The following is a 22,714-nucleotide window of genomic DNA, read 5'->3' as shown; positions in this document are numbered from 1 at the left end:
TCACTAATTTTGGCAAGTCCCTTATTAAGAGTTTGTTTTTCCAGACTCGGTCCCTTGTTCTCTTGTGAGATCTGGCAACACTGCAACTGGTATATCACCCACCTTTAGCACAGATTATTGTAATTTTAAAAAGAACGTTATTAACCGTTCTTTAATTCATTCTTACCGGTTACCAATAGGAAAGGAGGCTGTGGAACGCCAGAACCGGAATGAAAAAATACAGTTTCTGCTCAGAACGAACCGAAATGAAAAACATTTTGTTTTTAGTCACTGGTTAACAGTGTAACTACAAATGTAATTAAATGCAGGTACTTTAAATGTAAGTACAATGCAACAAAATGTATGTACAGTACATAATAAGTACATAGTATCAAATGCTTACACCTAATATAAAGTGGGACCAAATATTTTAGCACAAACCTAATTCATCCACTCACATGCTTCACGGTTTATACACAATTATGCAAATCGATCTAGAACAGGCATGTTATGTTTAGACAGGATGTTATATTTGTCAAAAATGCTGACTCACCACTTTACAATGTGCATAGTTATGCACACTAATATGTTTAATTCAGTGCAGATTTGAATGAGAAACAGGTTTTTGAATAAGTTTGTAATACATGTCTGACTGAGGAATTTTTCTTCTTTGAAAGATCAAATTTAAAACTGGCATGCAGCAATTATAACTGGCTTTGTGAGACCAAAATAGTTCAAGATCCGCTTTTAGGAATAAAAAGTTAAAAGCATGCATCTCAGTGATTCATAATCTATTCTAACCATCTGCTTATTGACATTGCTCTGAGAGAGTTTGTGTGTGTGAGTGCGCTTTGAAGTAGTTATTTCATTAGAGTGAGAGTGCGGTCCACAACACAGTGACAGATCAATCTACACAAAGAACACTTCCTGCTGAATTGCTGTGACACCATGGAGACCATGAAGATCATGCTGTTTAAAGGGACAGTTCACCCCAATAATGAAAATCCTGCAGTTATTCCCATATAATCATAAGTCATACTGGTATGGAAGAACATGAGAGTGAATAAATGATGACAGAATTTTCATTTTTGGGTTAACTATACCTTAAAGGCCCCCAAACTTTTGTGTTGACTGCCTTCTGGGAGGGTGGGAGTTTATCCTAATCCCTCACAACAGTTAAATATGTCAGATAATATTTTAAGATGTTATATACCAGGTCAGTTGTGTTTTGTGAACACCTGCACAGAACCAGCAAAAAAGGTCAATGCAAGGAGAAATTCTGAGAGTATGCTAGATCTATCTGTGAAATACAGCAGAAAAAGCATTCTGACGAATTGTAACACAATTACACACATACGCATACACATTTAAACACGGGGGGGTGGTCAGAGCAGAAGGAAAGCCATATGTTTTCTGTCTTTAGTCATCTAATGGGATTTCCTTTGAGGTTTTAGTCTTTTTAAATTAGGATCATGTGCTGGAGGACAACACATTACATCTGCTGGGCAGAAAGAGTCATTTGAAATCAATATAAATTCCAGCTTCCTCCCATCTTTCATGACGTGACCTGGAATGATGTATTTATCTTTCTAATCCTGTAATTTTACCCCTCCATTAGTGTTCAGTAACAAAGTGTGGTTTAAATGATAGCATTCTAGAAACATCTTTAGTCTCACACAGTTCTTTCATCTGTGCTGTGCCTTTTGTTAAAGATGTGAATACTAAGTAAAATGGCCTTCTGAGGAAAACACTGCATTAGTGAGGACAAACCATATTTTCTGCTGCTTTCGGGGCACTACTAATGAGCTCAACAACAAAACCTTCCTCTCTAGATCTCTCTATTATCGTTCACTCTCTCATTTTCTATCTGAACCTGACTTCACAGGTAATTTATACTGTGTGCTTTAATGCTGTGTTGACTAAAAGTGACAGCTGATGTCAATAAACAGGGATGGAATTTACAACTTTTTCAATAAAAGACATTAATTTGACATTGCTTGCAAATTTTACATTTCATATAACATTATTCTTCACTTTAACACCTTGAGACCAAAAAGTGATCTCACACAATTCATTTGAATGCTAATAGGGCTACAATTTGTTCTAAGATTCCTTTGGTCAAAATTTTTTAATTCCTTTGCTCTCTAATGAGAAAAGAACATTTGATAGCACCATATACAGTTACAACGTTTTAAAGCAATTTAAAATTTGTGAGATGTTGCAATCAAATATACTTTTCTAATGCACCTTTTCTAGAATGGGATGTCATTGAATGCTACTACAGGGGTAAAGTTGCTGAATTTTTCCATCTTGGAATGCAAAATAATATCTCAAATAATTTTAATAGCAATACTTGATGTCAGTGTATCAATTTCATATTTTAACAAACCAATAATTCAATATTACATAACACTACATGCATTATTTCACCCCTGTCAGTATCAATAAAACATCTAAATCTTATAGACAAATGTTTGTGTTTGAATCAACATTCCTGAAACGCATGACTCTGAGTCAGTGCCCAAACAGATTCAACAGCAAAGTCTCCAAACTGGGTTCCCACACTTTTTGACCAATTAATTTACATGAATTTTTTCTTGATTTTCATTCACATTACTGTATATGGATTTTAAAAAAAATAATTTTAAAGAGAGAGAGAGAGAGAGAGAGAGAGAGAGAGAGAGAAGAGAGAGATTTAACTCATGAAGAGCAATTTCTAGCCAATGAAATATGTTAGAGCAGAGCATAACTAGAAAAATGTATAGTTTCCCATGACCATTGTAAAACCTGTCCAAAACAATAAAGCATGATATTTCTTGTCTCAAAACCATTACCTGTACATTTTCCCGTAGGTCTGTTGCTTCCCGTAGTGGCTGGGTTGATGCCCTGAATAGCTCATCTACCACTTTAATCCCTGTGGTCTTGGTGGAGGTGTATTCCCTTGCCTTGCGGCCCTTTCTCACAGAGAGACCCCTCTTATGTGCCTTGCCCCCGCCTCGCCTATTTGTAATGGCAACATGAACAAACAGTGTGGTATTGGCCAAAAACTCCCCTGTAAGTGATTGCAATGGTACATGCCGGTAACCAGGAAGCAGGCACTCAAAAGGAATGGTGTACTGGCCAATAAATTCATCGCCTATGTAGTCATCGTCGAGGACAACGAATCGCAAAGCAGCCAATTCTGGAAGATTAATCTGGAATTCAAAGCTTTCATCAAAAATGGGATTGTCACCATTTTGAGAGACAGTCTTGGTTCGCTGTTCTGTGCAATCTGCTGGAATTCCATGGATCTCCACATAGATGTATGGCTCAACAACATCACCTTTAGCAGCCGAGCCCCGAGGCTTTGGTAGATTTTGACCACTAATTACCTTGATGTGGAGAAGCTGGGCTGAGACTCCAGGTAGTGAGTCACGAGCATTGGCACTGAAATACGACACCTCATCACGCATTATGGCAGGACGAAGGACATAGCCACAGTTTCCATTTTGCCTAAACCAGCCAAAGTTCAAATCCATCATCAGGCCCGGAGTCTGGTAATTCATGGCCACAATTTGGCAACCGCACTTCCAAAAATCCTGTGGGTTCATGTTGCTAGCATCAATGCGCATAAGTGTAGGGTACACTCGTGACAGAAATCGCTTGTTATAGGAGACAAAGTCCTCTGGAAACTCATTGGCAAAGTGGTTGGCATCGACCTCGTTAAAGGAGCAAATCTCCCAATGCTTCTGTTCCCGTTTTGATGTCTTAAAGTCTCGGAACTGTACAGACTTGCAGAGGGTGACTAGATCGGACAGTTCTCTACAGAGCCGCAACCGTTTGCAGCCAATCCCATTGAGCTGGTCCTTATCATTTCCACCTAGCATTCTCCTAGACATCTCGAACCCTTCTTCTTCTTCTGTCACCTCCCCTTCAGAGTCTTGCAAGTCTGGAGGCAGCTGCTTCCCTTTGATGAGTATCTTTCCCTTGAGTTTCTCAGGAGAGGGCAAGTGGTATTCCTCTGCATTGGGAGGCTCAGTGTGCAGTTTGTCCCCAAGGATCTTCTTCATGTGTTGAGCCATGACCTTCTGCTGGGGGATGCTGCAGTGTGTGACAAGGCAGAGGATTAGCGGATACTCTGAGCTCTCAAAGGCATACTGGTTAATGACATCCAGAACTTTACAGAAGGCCAGATGTGAGGCAACTGAACTCCCAACATAAACCACAGGCTCGCAGTCAGGGCCGTCCCACACCACAACCTCCAAGCTTCGACAGCCCATGCGTAGCGCACGGACATAGCTGCTGAGGTCTGCCGAACCCCAATAGTGATCCTCCAAAAGTGAGGCATTATGGGAAGAGTTTATGTAGTAGTGTGAAAGGGGCTGTGTCATGTCATGACAAACACGCTTGTGCTGCGGGTCAAAAATGTGGCACTCGGACGACAGGAGGTAGTGTGTGAAGCCATCTATGGACAAGTAGCCATTGTTTTGTCCTTCAGCGGAAGGTTCGTACTTGCGTACAATCTCCCGACACATTTCTTCTGTGACTCCCTCCACTCCCTGCTCCACCTCCACAAATAACATTAAGTCCTTGGAGTCCAGGTACTCTTTGTTGCTGGAGAATTGTACAAGCAAGAAAAAGATCTCAGGGCGTGTGCACAGTTCACAATAGGCCTCTACAAACGTGTCTAAATCAATGCCTTCGCCATAGCAGTCCTTGGCTTTCTGTATCTCTTTGAACTTCAGTTCAATGCGAGACTCTCTCATACCAGGATTGAGGCCCTTGATGATTTGAGTGGCCCGAAAGAGGTCAATGTGTCCTTGCCTCTCCGGATCAGCTAGCTCAAACACTGAACCAATCCAGGATGTTCTTACACTAGGCTGACTGGCCTCGACTACACCCACCATGTGTCGCCCATAGGAGACCAGGTACCGCAGTCCCATCACCCAGGTGCTAACCACGTCTGCTGTGCTTGCAACCAGATCCAGGGACTCATAGTTGTCTCCATATATAATTGAGAAAGCGCACTCATCCGGAAACTGATCAGAGAGACCATTGCTGCGCAGGACAGGTGTTTTCTTGCCCAATCGAACTTCTTTGATGCTCTTGATCTCAAGCTTGGCTTTCTCAGAGTCTTTCTTGGATGGCTCCCAGCGGAGCCAGCGCATGTCAGGGTCCAACAGGAAGTAACGATTGTACATACGAGAATTGGAGCGGACTTTCTTCATCTCGCAGCCTTCCATCATGAAGGCCATGCAGGCGGCTGTGCTGTTCATCTTACGGTCATTTGGCATGGAGCTGAAGGAAACTGTCTTCTTCCTTGACTGCCTCTGCTTTGAACCATCCTGCAGAAAAAGCAGAAATAAGTCTAGTAAGTGTTTATAATAAAGACAAGAAAGTACATCAGCCAAAAATTGAAACAAAACTGCCAACATTACATACAATGGTTCTGATTTATTTTATGCATTTGCATATGTCAGCGTTCCCTCTCCTTTTCGCTGACTTTTCCAGAATGTTTAAAATAATTTTATTGAGATTACATACACTCACAAAGAACAATTTCTAGCCAATGAACTATTTTAGAGTTGAGCATAATAAAACAAAATTATATCTGTTATGGAAATTGCCATGACCTTTTAAGATTTTATAAATTTCCAAGACTCTTCTAGGTCTGGAATGCACAATTTTGAAATTTCCTGATATTTTCCAGGTTTTCTTGGATTGTGGTTACCCTGATACTGTATGTTCAACAAAATAATCACTGACTGGAGAATGCCAAATAGTCCATTCAATCACACATGCTTTCTTACTCCTTTCCAGGAAAGATACTGATCCCTCAGGGGCAAGTCAAGAGCAAAACAGTGACAACATCAAATAATATATACACATTAGTGCAATTAGAGTAGACATTGTGAGACAATGTGCCCACAAGGCATTTACCGAAGTAAATTTTAAATATAAAGGAAACAACCATAAATAAAGTGCTATCGACACTTACCTCAGCTGTATGAAAACTAAAGTGCCTATTTTACCACAGGTCAGTGTAATACATCACAGAGCAATCAATATAAAACAGACAAGAGACTGAAACCAATGGCAGAATAGCCACTTAAATTAAGCTTTTAACATACCGGAGCATCTGATAACAACCATATTTATATTAATTCTGAGTAGAAATAAAAGATACTGAGAACAAAAGGAAGGGATAAGTACAAAAATATGAGTCTCCAATTCTTTGTCCTAGTTTAGATACATCTACCATAAATAATCATAATTCATAATTCAATAGGAAAAATAAATTTTAGACTCCCAAACATTACTTTTGCAAATAGAAAAGATTAGAATAGAAGAACAGGACGCTCTGCAAGAGATGGCATTGCCCCCACAGTGCCCCCCACTGACATCGAGTCAGTCTGGGATTACATGAAGAGACAGAAGCAATTGAGACAGCCTAAATAGATAGAAGAACTGTGGCGAATTCTCCAAGAACCTTGGTACATCCTTTCTGCCAGCAACCAAGAAAAACTGTGTCCAGATGCACCTAGGAAAATTGGGGCTGTTTTAAAGGCAAAGGTGGCCACACCAAATATTGATTTAGCTTTTTTATGTTTACTGGACTTCGTATGATGTTAATTGATAAAAGAAAACTATTTATGGCATTATTTTTGAAGACATCTGCAACATTTTTCACAGGTGCCTAAAACTTTTGCACAGTACTGTATATATATATATACAGTATATATGAACTCCTGTTCTGGAGCCTTTCCTAGTCAAAGCAGGCATTTTGCACACACACACATACACCAAGCTATACCAAGGGGAGTCTTCAGACAGATCAAAACCATATCAAGTCCATATCAACACACCTCTGATGAAGAGGTTGACCTACCCACACACTCACGCTAGCACAGCTAAGTCCTGAACACACAAAACAAACATGTACACAAGCACACACATGGTCAAACTACCCATTTTAATTACATTCATGAATATGAATGTGTGTGTGTGTGTGTGTGTGTGTGTGTGTGTTTACTTGCAAACAAATGGGCTTGCTCTGGTGATGATGTGTGAGAGAGACCTGATGACATGAGGTCTCGTTAACATGTCAGTTGTTTCTAATTGAGCAGTTTGCTTTAGTCTTCTGCTTTTCAGATTTTTCTCCTGAGCAAAAGACCCCAGTAATCTCTCATCATGTGTTTCCTCAGAGAATGGGCAATATCTCTTTTTTTACCAGAATACTTAGTTTAAAATGTTGAGGGGTGTATCTCATTTCCTGTAACATTCTTGGCTTATGTGGGCATTTAGATTATTTGGGCATCACTGCACAGGATGTCATTTCACCAAGTCATGTGCTTGTTATCGGTAGCAGATCCTTGAGGGTCGTCTGCGTGTTAGCCATGTTTCATAACACAGCTGTGTTTGCACTGAACCGCTGAAGGGTGTAGGCATTCAGACTGCTCATGAGCGGGAATGACAATGTCAGGGTGTGTTTGAGTGTGCCTCCATATGATAGGCAGAGACTTAAAGAAAAAGAGAGAGAGATGTTAAGGGTGAGAGAGCATAAGTTGACAGAATGATTGTGAACTGACCTTTGTCAGCCACTAGGATAACAGAACACAACCTGTGCAAAACTGCAAATGAGACATGAGAAGCATGAATCACAACTGTCTTCCCTCACAGCTATTTACACTAGTCAAGGTATGACAGGAATGCACAGACACACATATATCAAATGGAGCCTGTTCCTACTCATCAGTGCAAATAGGAAAAAACACAAATGAGATCTCTTTAAAATCTCTCAACAGTTTCTCCAAGCCAGCAATGACATTAAATGGAAAGCAAATGGAGATTTTAGTTTAAAGGAAATATGTGTAATTTACATTTTAAAATAAAAAAAATGGAATTGCAAAAATAATCACTCCTTGTCTTCCACTGGTCAAAAAAAACAGTCCCACCACAAACTCACACCAATGGCTGAGCCAATATCTGGCTATTCAAACAAACATCGCAATGTTAGATAGCACCAGTGTTTATGCTTTTCAGGGAAATCAACCTACAAATGGCTTACTCATAGTTGACTCTGCATATTAAACATAACATTTTTAAACATATTAAGAATTTTAACTTAGAAAATACACACTTCACCTTCAATATTCTTGCTTCTCAGAAATTTCTCCAGAGCACAAGACCGTATTAAAGTTTCAGAAGAGATTTCATCATCACAAACTGAACACAGATACCAAGTTTAAAATCAAAAGTAAAAGATTTCAATATGCACTCAAACATTTCCCATGAAATCCTTCCAAGACCAACCAAACTATCTGGGCTATGCTATGCACATTAATGTTATAACTCTGTGCTCTTACTTTATGACAACAATTGTCTAATTTGCATCTATTTTTATTTCTCCCAAGAAATTAAAAAATTAAGTGAGTGAACTTTTATTAAGAAATTTCATTAAGTCTCCTGAGAAATAAAAAAAAGCAATCTCTGAGCAATATAATTTTCCTCTGGATCGGGCTCACCAAGATTTGTTTAGTTGCATTGATATCTTGACAAGTTTGCTTTGAGTTAGTTATGCATTTCTGATAAACACTGCAGATGATTAAATAAACAGCCAGCGATTGGTACTACTTTATGTGAGCTTTTGTGTGCATGTGCGAGTATTTGCCCTTAAATTAAAAATTTTGATGATTAAAACCAGATATTGCATTTGGTTTAAAATGCAGTGACACACAGAATGATTAGTTATTTCAAAGAGGATCAGTTATCATTTCTCACTGACATGTATGACACTGAAAAAAGGATAAAACAGATGAAAGCACAAGTGATTCCAACGTCTACACTGCAAAGATATTGGTAACGTTACAAACACATACACACCACAGCACAAGTAACACACTGGAAACTTCTGCGTGGGAGCTGTTTAGATGTAAAACATGACTAGAGACTATCAAACACACACTCACACAGACACCCACTCACATAATGCCAAATCTAACTATACAGAGAATCAGTATGTGTCAGTGTGTGTAGAGACTGAAAGAGGTCTATCTGGAGTTGTGTGCTGTGCTTTCAGCTTATTCTATACAATGTTTTTTGTATTATTTTTATATCTTTTCCAGCTTGGACATGTCACTTCTCCAAAGGGACCAATTAAAGCGTTGCCTGCGATACCTCACTGGTCCTACCAGCTCAATTATGTCTGTGCATATGCATTTTATGTATGTGCATGCTACAAAGTGCTACATGATTCAGTGCCTGAAAGTAACTAGGTGTGTGTGTGTGTGTGTGTGTGTGTGTGAGAGAGAGAGAGAGAGAGAGAGAGAGAGAGAGAGAGAGTTTTCTTGGTATCTGTGTGAATGTTCAAGCTCTAGTGTGATTCTTCTCTGTCAACTGCAATGCAAGATGCAGTCAACGTTTCTGTGGAGGAATAGAAGATGGGTATTATTCATCCATCCTATAATATACATACTTTAGCAGTCTCTCTCTCTCTCTCTCTCTCTCTCTCTCTCATTGTGCATTCCCACTCAATTTCTTCTTTCTGTGCTTGCAATCTTTGTGCCGCTGCTATTTTTCTCCATTAAAAGTAGCAAATGATATTTCTTGTTTTTTGTTTCTACTTATTTTTTACCTTTTTGGTCCGATTTTGTGTCTATTACCAGTCAAGCACAACTGCAATACAGTAAATGCACACTGTAAGGCTTAATTTGCTCAGATTTCTGGTCTATAATCAGTATGTTTAAGTCCTCTGATTGGTCAGGCAGCCTGACATCATATGCATTATGGTGCAATCATCCCTCAGGAGGGAAAATAATTAGTCAGTGTCATGTCTATAAATGAACCTGAGAGTGGTCTCTGTGTGTGGGTGGGCTTTTTGGACAACATGTCACTCCGGAAAGCCAGGGATGTAATGGTGTGGTTTGCACTGATAATTACATTGCATAATGCATTACATCAAACAAGAGCAGAGCCCGACCGATATGGGATTTTTGAGACTGATACCGATTTTAGAGATGGAAAATTCACTGATTATATATTTAATTTTTGAGCTGGAATGAAAACAGACCTTTTCTATGTGGATTTTTCACCGATTTTCCACCGATATGACTATGCAAAGGTACTCAGAAGGCTCAGAAAGCTGATAAATATTTTTATCAAAGAATATTTTACATTATTATACATTGTCAACAAATTCTAGAAATGAACACTGAGAAAATAAAGAATAAATAAAAATACAATAAATAGCTTAATACACATCTGTACTGTATGTTTAGTATCAGTCAAATGCTGACCATTAAAATAAAGCATAAATAAAAATAAAATAAATAGCTAAATAAACATCTGTACTGTATGTTTAGTATCAGTCAAATGCTGACCATTAAAATAAAGAATAAATAAAAATAAAACAAATAGTTAAATAAACATCAGTACTGTTTAGTATCAGTCAAATGCTGATCATTAAAATAAAGAATACAAAAATAAATAAAATAAATATCTATATAAACATCAGTATTACTGTTTAGTATCAGTCAAATGCAGACCATTTAAATAAAGAATAAATAAAAATAAAATAAATAGCTAAATGAACATCAGTACTACTGTTTATTATCAGTCAAATGCTGACCATTAAAATAAAGAATAAATAAAAATAAAATAAATAGCTAAATAAACATCAGTACTACTGTTTAGTATCAGTCAAATGATGACCATTAAAATAAAGAATAAATAAAAATTAAAAAAATAGTTAAATAAACATCAGTACTGTTTAGTATCAGTCAAATGCTGACCATTAAAATAAAGAATAAATAAAAATAAAATAAATAGCTAAATAAACATCAGTACTGTATGTTTAGTATCAGTCAAATGCTGACCATTAAAATAAAGAATAAATAAAAATAAATAGCTAAATAAACATCAGTATTAATGTTTAGTGTCAGTCAAATGCTGACTATATTAATACTGCCGAGACAAGAGATAAACAGCAGCAGCGGTGTTACACCGTATTCTGCTATACAAGTTCAGGGGAAACTTTCAACAGTGGAAAACGTCATGGTTACTTGTGTAACCTCCATTCCCTGATGGAGGGAACGAGATGTTGTGTTGATGTAGTGACACTAGGGGTCACTCTTGGGAGCCCGAGACACCTCTGGTCTTTGATAAAAGGACAATGAAAATTGGCAAGTGGTATTTGCATGCCACTCTCCCAGACATACGGGTATAAAAGGAGCTGGTATGTAAACACTCATTCAGGTTTTATGCTGAGGAGCCGATATAAGGTCCGGCCATTTCAGCGGGTAGTTCAGCGTTGTGGCAGGAGGGACACAACGTCTCATTCCTTCCATCAGGGAACGGAGGTTACACGAGTAACCATGACGTTCCCTATCTGTCACTCACTCGACATTGTGTCGATGTAGGCAAAGGTGGCGCTCCTGGACCACTAGTGTGGCCATCGTCCGCCCGAGAGACCGCGCCATGACCTCCGTCGCTCGGAGAGCGAGGTCGGTCGCCGAGCGCAGTTCCTGCATCAATCCCGGGGCGGAACTACCCTCGTGCAGTTCCTTTAGTGCCTTGGCGGACTTGCAGGAGAGCCATGGCGTGCAGGGCGGAGGCGGCTTGTCCAGTGGCACCGTAGGCCTTGGCCATCAGAGATGACGTAAACCTACAGGCCTTGGACGGGGGCTTTGGGCACCCGTGCAAGGTGGCGGCGCTCTGCGGGCATAGGTGCACCGCGAGCGCCTTTATCCACCGGTGGATTGCCGAATATCCCTTGGCCACCCCACCATCGAGGGTAGTGAGGGCGGGGAAGCTGAAAAGATCGGGACCGGGCAGTAAAAAGTGCCTCCCGCGACCTTGTCAGCTATTCATGCACTTCCGGGAAGAAAGGAATGGAGGCGGGGCGTGGCTTTGAGCGGCGCCGCGAGCCCAGGAACCAATCACAGAGCCGCGAGGGTTCAGGGAAGAGCAGAGGGTTCCACTCTAGCCGACGCTCGCGGCTGCCCAGGAAAGCATGTCGTCATCTCCACGTAAGCCTGTGACTGGGCAATCATCCCTGAAGGGAGGAGCCCAGCTGAGGCTTCCGACTGGACGAGCCCGCTCTCTGATGCCACGCTCAAGAGCACATCACTTTCGCGGGCTCTGAATAAGAGGTCGAACTCGCCGTGAGACGAGCCAGCAGACTCATCCGGAAGCCCGATCGGGGCAGACGAGCATGCTGGGGAATGGGAGGTCCGCAGGGGGGATACCCGGCGGAGGTGGTCCCATTGGGGTCCCCAAATCGCCACCAGTGCTAGCCGCACTGGCCTCATACCCGTGGGTAAAAGGACCGAGGCGGGGAGCCTCTGGGGTGGCTTGCTTTCTTACGAAGGCGAGCTGCAACCGCAACGTTGCCATGGACATATCCTCGCAATGAGAACATGACCATCCATGAACGCTGTCTCCTCGTGAGCAGTGCCCAGACACAAAAGACAGTGATCGTGACCATCAGAAGGCGAGAAATAACAAGCGCAACCAGGAATAACACACAAACGGAAAAGCATCTTTAGAAAGACGCGTCTTTAAAAAGACGTTCCGTGTGTGCCGCTCTTTTAGAGAAATATACTCTTTTATTTCTGGTGAAGCGCCCAGGGACATTCTCTGCAGTGCACCAGTGCAGAGGGGGGAAAAGCCGCTGAAATGCGTCGTCAGATCCAGCAGAGGTGAATGAACAGTAGTATTCAGCTCAGTGAGCGTGACCGTTCGGCTCCGAAGAGAAAATCTGAATGAGTGGTTGCATACCAGCTCCTTTTATAGCCGTATGTCCGGGGGAGTGGCATGCAAATACCACTCGCCAATTTTCACTGGCCTTTTATCAAAGACCAGAGGTGTCTCGGGCTCCCAAGAGTGACCCCTAGTGTCACTACATCTGACACTAGGGGTCACTCTTGTGAGTGAGTGACAGATAGGGAACCAGACTTTTAAATATTACATTTTATAAATGCTATGACTGGAATTGTTCGGTTGAAGGGGGTACCAAACTGTGAATCCTAAACAAAACAGTTTGGCGAATACATGTTTACACATTAGCTTCCACTCAGCTGACAAGCAATGAAAGTAGCTACGTGATTAGCTAGTTAGCTATAAGCTCATTGTAACAGAGAGTAAAATACGGACGTTGTTTATTTAACTTTCCAGCATTGTGTCTCACCAACTAAGTAATAACATAGCGTGAAATCAACACTCAGACAAAATCCACCACCGCACTGTTGTCTGCTGAGCTTCAAAAAGATGCTCTGATGTTTACCTTTCAATCTGCTACATTACTGGCTGCACTGACAAACTATAGCAGGCTAACAGCAAACAGACATGAGTGACATGGTTGTCAGGGACAAGGTTAACGTTATATCAGTTATATTGAAAACGGAAAATGATGGGGTTATTGTTTATTAAGTTTCCAGTATGTATTTAACAAACTAGTTAACAACTTACTGTGATGACATTGCTGAACTCCGCCCTGTCTGCAGAGCCACCGTCAGTTCAGAGTCAGCTCTGTAAACAGTGTCAGAGTCGGAGCATGCTCTGCTGGACAAACTATGCTATGACACCAATTCTAAAGCATTGTTTTCTGCATTATATGTTCTGAAAAAAAGTTTTCATATCGGCGTATATCGGTAAAATATACACCGATACCGATATATCGGTGAAAGGCTAATATCGGCCAACCGATATATTGGTCAGGCACTAAACAAGAGCATAGTAATTTATATTTGTATAAAATGGATAGTTTCAATTCTAAATTGTGATTGGATGAGCAACATTACAATGATTGACTTATTGTTTTAATATACCCATACCCATGTGGTTAGAGAGCACTTACAATATCTATCAGGCATTTATTAAAGCACATGCAAGTATAAACTTGTCTTTCTATTATATAATACAACACTACAGAGATTAACAGCATTTAGTGATGATGTTTTGAAGTTGTTTATGTTTGACATTTGTGTGTTAGTTCTACAATGTGTTAAGAATGTAAGATAAATAGTTTTAGCAAACTCACTCTCCATAAATTACAGACCGAGGAAACAAAACATGTTGCCAGAATGCAGACCAACTGTCTGAAAGAAAGAGAGGAACAGAGAACCAGAGAAAGTGAAAGAGAGACACGGGAAGAGAAAGAGGGGAGGGAAAAACGTGACAGGGAGTAAGAAAGGGAAAGAGAGAGACTGAAAGTGATGTCGTGAAGAGTATGATATCAAACACCGAAAATAAATTTTCCACGCATCCAAACTTCAATACATGTTTCGTAACAACACATTTTACTTTCAGTATTATATTTCTCCTCAGTATGAATCATTATGTATCACTACATATATCCTCAGCATAAACATATATATCAGCATTATATCTTTATCTTTAGATATTGTAAAACCCATTTGCGAAACCCATATTGGTTGACAACTGATTAAAATCAAGCAAAAAAAAAAAAAAAAAAAACACACACAAAAGATTTTTTAATTAGCTATTGCATTTCTACAGTCCACACCCCTCATCTAGTACATGGTTTCACCAATCCTTCAATTCCATTTGAATGTTGCCGAGTTCTTATACACAGGTGAGTGAAAAGCCAGAGCCAAGAATGAGACAGAACAAACAGTGAATATAAGACTAATCTCCTGCACCACAGCCCATTTTTAGCTCATTCTCGTCTTATAGCTGCAGATCCATTCTGATTAGAGGAAAACAGCTGTACAGGTCAGACGCTATTTAATTCCTCATATATCATCACGACAAACCAATTCTGCTGTACTTTAAATGCACTGCTATGTGCGTGTGCATGTATGCGTGTGTAAGAGAGTGTTAAGGATGCAGGACAAAGAATTGGAGACTCATATTTCTGTACTTATCCCTTCCTTTTGTTCTCAGTATCTTTTATTTCTACTCAGAATTAATATAAATATTGTTGATAATTAGCGTTAGAGAATATACACTCACTGAGCACTAAGGAACACACATACACCTTCTTATTCATGCTATTATCTAATCAGCCAATTGCGTGGCAGCAGTGCAATGCATAAAATCTAGATACTGGTCAGGAGCTTCAGTTAATGTTCAACTCAACCATCAGAATGGGGAAAAATTTGATTTCGACTGTGATTGTTGGTGCCAGACGGGCTGGTTTAAATATTTCTGTAACTGCTGATCTCCTGGGATTTTCACGCACAACAGTCTCTAGAGTTTACTCAGAATGGTGCCAAAACCACAAAAAAAAACAAAAACATCCAGTGAGTGGCAGTTCTGCAGACAGAAAGGCTACAGTAACTCAGATAACCCCTCTATACAATTGCAGTGAGCAGAATAGCATCTCAGAATGCACAACACGTCGAACCTTGAGGTGGATGGGTTACAACAGCAGAAGACGACACCAAGAACAGAAAGCTGAGGATGCAGTGGGCACAGGCTCACCAAAACTGGATAGTTGAAGACTGGAAAAACATAGCTTGGTCTAAAGAATCTCGATTTCTGCTGAGGCACAAAGATGGTAGGGTCAGAATTTGGTGCCAACAGCATAAATCCATGGGCCCAACCTGTCTTGTGTCAACAGTCCAGGCTGGTGGCAGAGGTGTAATGGTGTGGAGAATGTTTTCTTGGCACACTTCGAGGCCCGTTAATTCCAATCAATCATCACTTGAATGCCACAGCCTATTTGAGCACTGTTGTTAACCATGTGCATTCCGTCATGGCCACAATTTACCCACTTTCTAATGTTCACTTCCAGCATGATAATGCACCGTCACAATGCAAAAGTCATCTCAAACTGGTTTCATGAACATGACAATGAGTTCACTGATCTTCAGTAGCCTTCCCAGTCTCCAGATCTGAATCCAATAGAACACCTTTGGGAAAGTGTAGAACGGGAGATTCGCAGCATGAATGTGCAGCTGAAAAATCTGCAGAAATTGCGTGATGCAATCATGCCAACATGGACCAGAATCTCAAAGGAATGTTTCCAACATCTTGTGGAATCCATGCCACGAAGAATTGAGGCTATAATAAGAGCAAAGGGAGGCCCTATACAGTATTAGTATAGTGTTCCTAATAAAGTGCTCAGTGAGTGTGTGTATATTATATATATATATATATATATATATATATATATATATATATATATATATATATATATATATATATATAGATAGATATATATATATATACAGTTGTGCTCAAAAGTTTGCATACCCTTGGAGAATTGGTAATATATGTACCATTTTTAAAGAAAACATGGGTGAGCAGGCAAAACACATTTCTTTTATTTCTTTTATTTCTTATGGGATTCATATTCATCTGTAGGTTATAACAGAATGGCACAATCATAAAACAAAACATGGCAACAAAGAAAAAAATGAAATGACCCCTGTTCAAAAGTCTGCATACCCTTAGTTCTTAATACTGTGTATTGCCCCCTTTAGCATCAATGACAGCGTGCAGTCTTTTGTAATAATTGTCTATGAGGCCCCAAATTCTTGCAGGTGGTATAGCTGCCCATTTGTCTTGGCAAAATGCCTCCAGGTCATGCAAAGTCTTTGGTCGTCTTGCATGAACCGCACGTTTGAGATCTCCCCAGAGTGACTCGCTGATATTAAGGTCAGGAGACTGTGATGGCCACTCCAGAACCTTCACCTTTTTCTGTTTTAACCACTGGAGGGTCAACTTGGCCTTGTACTTAGGGTCATTGTCGTGCTGGAAAGTCCAAGAGCGTCCTTTCGCAGCTTTCGTACAGAAGAATGCAAATTGTCTGCCAGTATTTTCTGATAACATGCTGCATTCATCTTGCCATCAATTTTCACAAGATTTCTTGTGCCTTTAGAGCTCACACACCCCCAAAACATCAGTGAGCCACCACCATGATTCACAGTGGGGATGGTATTCTTTTCACTATAGGACTTGTTGACCCCTCTCCAAACACAGCGCTTATGGTTGTGACCATAAAGCTCTATTTTGGTCTCGTCACTCCAAATTACAGTGTGCCAGAAGCTGTGAGGCATGTCAAGGTGTTGTCGGGCATATTTTAACCAGGCTTTTTTGTGGCATTGGTGCAGTAAAGGCTTCTTTCTGGCAACTCGACCATGCAGCTAATTTTTGTTCAAGTATCGTCGTATTGTGCTCCTTGAAACAACCACACCGTCTTTTTCCAGAGAAGCCTGTATTTCTCCTGAGGTTACCTGTGGGTTTTTCTTTGTATCCCGAACAATTCTTCTGGTAGTTGTGGCTGAAGTCTTTCTTGGTCTACCTTACCTTGGCTTGGTATCAAGAGATCCCAGAATTTTCCACTTCTTAATAAGTGATTGAACAGTACTGACTGGCATTTTCAAGGCTTTGGATATCTTTTTATATCCTTTTCCATCTTTATAAAGTTCCATTACCTTGTTACGCAGGTCTTTTGACAGTTCTTTTCTGCTCCTCATGGCTCAGTATCTAGCCTGCTCAGTGCATCCACGTGAGAGCTAACAAACTCATTGACTATTTATACACAGACACTAATTGCAATTTTAAAAGCCACAGGTGTGGGAAATTAACCTTTAATTGCCATTTAAACCTGTGTGTGTCACCATGTGTGTCTGTAACAAGGCCAAACATTCAAGGGTATGTAAACTTTTGATCAGGGCCATTTGGGTGATTTCTGTTATCATTATGATTTAAAAAGGAGCCAAACAACTATGTGATAATAAATGGCTTCATATGATCACTATCCTTAAATAAAATACTTTTTTTTTTTTTTGCATGATCAGTCATATTTTCAAAATCAATGCTAAAATTTCACAATGTCTGCCAGGATATGCAAACTTTTGAGCACAATTGTATATACACTACTGGTCAAAAGTTTTGAAACACTTACTCATTCTTTATTATAATTTTTTCACATTTTAGAATAATAGTAGTCATCAAAACTATGGAATAACATAAATGTAACTATGGGAATTATGTTGTGACTAAACAAAATCCAAAATAAATCAAAACTGTGTTATATTTTAGCATCTTCAAAGTAGTCACCCTTTGCCTAGATTTTGCAGACATGTACTCATTTGCAGACATTTTCTCAACCAACTTCTTGAGGTATCACCCTGGGATGCTTTTTAAACAGTATTGAAGGAGTTCCCATCTATGTTGGGCACTTATTGTCTGCTTTTCTTTATTATTTGGTCCAAGTCATCAATTTCAAAACCTTTTTTTTTTAATTAAATTTTAGTTTTATAATGAAATAAATTAATATGGTGGCACAATTATATTTTTGTCTAGAAAACTATTTTCAAACATTTAAGCATATGCCTTCAGATCAAAAGATTTTTAAGGTCATGAGAAACATTTCAGTCAAGTGTTTCAAAACTTAGTGTATATATAAAATGACCAATACCAATTAGTTCTGGTATAAAAAAAATCAATTTGGTATAAGTGTCTGTTAACCGAAATGTAGATCTGATTTCTGTAGGTTGTGCTGTAGATCCAACAAGCATAAAATTACATGAATATTTTATCATGATAATTTATGTCCTTCTATTTATGCTCTGCAATTTAAATGGTCTCAAATTTATTTTCATTTTTGTTTCAGGTTATGTTTAACTGTTAAGCTTAAAGAATGAATGATTTATATGCAAACAATACATTAAGTAAAATACTACTGAGGGGACATTCATTGGAAGACCTGATATTAAAGAACTGATAACCAATTAAGTAGAAAAGTGAGAATTTCATTAAAAATGTCAGTCAACAAGAAATTCAGGGTTTGAATGCAGTCTTCACTGGTTTATGATTTGGCTTTTCTCTTTTGGATTGTTTCAATACCTGTAATGCCATTCAAGTAAAATGCAATTCATGAAAATTATCCTTAATTGCTGTTGAAACACACAAAGAGTGTTGGGGAGCTGGTGGGTGGAATAATTGACAGCTGTGACTTACAAGTACCTGAGTGGGAGTGAGAGATGTACTGATGGACAGACAGACAGATAGATAGACAGATAATGGAGACACAGCTCTATTAACTAACTAAACTATCTCTGTGTTAAGAGTGAATGTTCAAGCCTGTATTTATTTACTACAGAAGTCTTGGCTTGGTTCTGGTACGTAAGGGTTCCTCTGGCGTATGACGCAGTCCACCCCTGCAATGGCATAACCCACGCACTGCTATAAATACACCCAGCACGGGTGTGCTGCTATAAGGCTGTTCAGCCCACTGAGCACCTCTGAGCCTTTGGATCTCTCCTGACGCTCCAACGACCAGAACTTCAGCCCCCCAAAGCAAAATACTTTTTCAGAGTCTTGCTGGCTCTGCTGCCAAAACACAAACACAACTGTATTCAATTTCTTTTCTTAACATGCAGGGGAGAAATGGCACTAAACCAGCTCTGATTTGACAGGTGCACTAAAATGTAAACTGTCATTTACACCCTTTGTTGTGCTGATGTGTTTGATGTTTCTGTTCTTTGCTACTGATTTTCCCTGATTCTGACAGTGCTGTTCTTTAAACCACTAATGTAAACTTGCTTTTTTTGTACATTGTAGGAATTCTGAAAGAATGTGACTTTCTGAGAAGCCAACATACTATTTAAAGTTTAAATGGTGTTCTCAGCTAGATATCATCAATTTTATTTGAGCAGCCTAATCTTGGCTTGTGTAGAGCAGAACCTAGTTGAAGCGATAGTTCACTCAATAACGAAAATTCTGTAATAATTTACTCACTTTCATGTCATTCCAAACCCACAAGACTTACTAAATATACTTTCAAACTTAGTAAACTAGGAAAACAGATCACAAAGAATCTTGTACTCATGTCTGAATGGAGCATTTGACTGGCTGAAGGAGACACTGTGCCGGAGTTAATTGTCTTTAAGCCACACAACATCCGCACACAGTAAAGGTAACCTACTGAATACCCAAAATGCACAGCGACCATATTTCAAGGCCACCTACCCTGCAGAAGTAGGGTGCTTGGTAGCCCTGTGCAGATTTGCACTTCCTTTGGGAGAAGACTGAGTGGATGTCCGGTGAGTACCTCTGCAAGTGTGGAAACAGCAAATCCCCCTCTCACCTCATTTCCCAAGGGGTCACACAAGAGAACAAACAATGAAAAGTCTATCTGACCTGAATTCCACTTCAAAGTTTCCATTACAGGAGATGTGGGCCGAACTGAAGGAGAGCCCAGGTTATCACAGATTAATGTTTCATGGATAACCTAAGCAGAATTTACGATATGGAGAGCACAGTCCAACAACTGGCATCAGACCAAAAGTCTGTGGCCACACTGAAAATTTGGATTTTTTTATTTTTTTAAACCTGGAGATAAACAAAGTTTTAGAATTCTGAAGAAATTGAAACAAAGAAAAAGTCAATTAAAACTAAAGTCATTTTTGAGATTTCTGGTTCACTTATAAAAAGCAAATTTGTGACATTGACCATGTTCACAGGTTTTCTTGCTCCCATTAAAGCACACAGATCCTCTTTAGAACATTCTCAAATAATGCTGGATAACATGAATCATCAGGTTTTACACAAACTTGTGGAATCCATGTCAGCTTGAGTGTTGTCATTAAAGAAAAAGGGGGACATAATCAAACACTAAGAAATGTTGAAACTTGTGTTAATTTTATGTAATAATATTATGAGTAATGAAACAAATATTGAATTAGAAAAACTGCTAAACAGATGCATTTTCACTAGTGGTCTCAGATGTGTTGGATCTCAATATGTATATACTGTATGTGTGTGCGTACATACACTCACTTTTGTGTATACATGTATAATAGGTTTTCCACCATCAGATTTAAACAGCATGCAAACAGCTGAGTTTGAAAAAAAAAAAAAAAAAAATCACAATTTAAATAAACAGGTCCTGCACAATAAAGGTCTTTGTTTTACAGTCAAAAGCAGCAATTTCCCTTCATTCAGTGGAAAAACAAAGTGCACTTACATGGAGAGGGAGAGAGCGAGTGACAGAGAGAATTATAACAGAGAAAAAGCTCAATTGACCTCTCATAACGTCAACATATCACATATTTCACACTGATTACAGTATGACCCTTCATTACTGCATCAAAGTGATCAAAAGACAGCAGAGCAAAAAACTCTTTGTAGCTTCAAAAATTCACTACACCATGAATCAAAAACTATCCAAGAGGTATACCAAAATTACAGTATCCCCTGCAGCCAGCATTTGTAAATGGAGTTCACTTTTACTTAACATATGTATCATTTCACACAGCAAACACAAGGACTGAAGCTCAGTGCGAGTAACAACAGACAGCAGGTGCTTTCTAATTCTCCAAACATCTCATTAGGTGAAAAGCACAAATATATATACACAGTAATAGAGACAGCAAAGAGAAAAGAAACTCAGAACACTAAGAACCAGAGACAAAAATGCATAAAAGCTTCTTGCGTGTACACCCGTTCACACACACACACACACACACACACACACACACACACACACACACACACACACACAGTGAAGCACATTATTAGTCAGAGCTCTCTAGGGACTGAAGAGGACCAGTTTGCATGTTTTAAAAGGTAAATGGCTATATGTGACTAATAAAAAAAAACAGCGAATGAGCTGCTTTTGATGATGGTGTTCACATGAAGTGCTTGTCAAGTGGAGGCCAGCATTCAGTATGGGGGAGGGAGGCAGTACAAAGCAACCCAACTTTCCAAAAAGTCCCGGTGCTGCCATTGTCACTGTATACTATTGAATGAAGAGTGCAAATGATTAGAAGACATGTTTTGGAACATTCCACCCAACAAGACTGATCTCACTGTGAAATCGGAAACATTAGGTTGACTTTTCTTTAAGTAAAATCGGTGGGTGCTTACCGAAATTCGAAACACTGCCCCCAGTGGCCAAATCGATAAGTGTTGTGGGGCATATGGGCACGAGAAAGCTCCATTTTCCGGGTGAAATGTCCACGGAGGGGTGCCAAAAGCGAGTTGTGAAGCAAGTGGTATTCAGCTGTAGAGGATGTAATACAATAAGGAGGAATGCATATTTTATAAACTGTACCCTCTAACCCAAACCCCAAACCCCAAACCTAAACCTAACCCCCAGTGGAGTAAAATTGTGACATTAAAGGGAAAAATGCAACCACAGAATCGCACTCGTCACTGATTATGCGAATGCAATTACTTCCTGGTTTCAATGCAGGATCCAAACCCCAGTCTCCCAGGCTTCTGATGCAACATGCTTCCGGTCGCACCACAAGAGAAGGCAAACATGCTTTAGGCGATTTAAAAATGTCTGATAGGAGATGGTGCTTGTCAATGAGTTGGCACAGCGTTGCCAATCCTTGGGTACTGGAACTCTTGGAAACAACATGCCGACTACCCGTGTGATCATCTAAACCCAACATATGTTCATCAATTCAATATTTGAAAGATAGCATATAAATTCGGTAACACTTTTGTCTAGTGTCTGTGCTGCAAATGCAAAGAGAGAATTATAACAGAGAAAAAGCTCAACTGATCTCTCATCTCATAAATTCAACATATCACATATTTCTCATTGATTACAGTACGACCCTTCATTACTGCATCAAAGTGATCAAAAGACAGTAGAGCAAAACACTCTTTGTAGCTTCCAAAATTCACTACACAATGAATCAAAAACTATCCAAGAGGTATATCAAAAGTCACAGTATCCCCTGCAACCAGCATTTGTAAACGGAGTTCACTTTTACTTAACATACGTACTATTTCACACAGCAAACACAAAGACTGAAGCCCAGTGCGA

General features: G+C 39.5%; 1 protein-coding gene across 2 annotated transcripts in view; it reads right to left on the bottom strand.

Annotated features, from left to right (window-relative positions):
• Positions 1 to 22,714, bottom strand: part of LOC127452370 (inactive phospholipase C-like protein 2) — a 133,608-nt gene that overhangs the window by 52,823 nt on the left and 58,071 nt on the right. For both annotated transcript variants that reach the window (XR_007899243.1, XM_051717799.1), the window contains exon 2: positions 2,814 to 5,303. Coding sequence is in view for 1 of the 2 variants with exons in the window: in XM_051717799.1 (XP_051573759.1) it covers positions 2,814 to 5,303 (2,490 nt within the window). In the remaining variant the exon portion in view is untranslated. The remainder of the gene's footprint in view (positions 1 to 2,813; positions 5,304 to 22,714) is intronic.

Source organism: Myxocyprinus asiaticus, chromosome 14 (genome assembly GCF_019703515.2).
Source record: "Myxocyprinus asiaticus isolate MX2 ecotype Aquarium Trade chromosome 14, UBuf_Myxa_2, whole genome shotgun sequence".
NCBI classification, from domain to species: Eukaryota; Metazoa; Chordata; class Actinopteri; order Cypriniformes; family Catostomidae; genus Myxocyprinus; species Myxocyprinus asiaticus.
The sequence above is the reverse complement of the archived record's forward strand: the minus strand, read 5'-3'. Positions and strand labels throughout refer to the sequence as shown.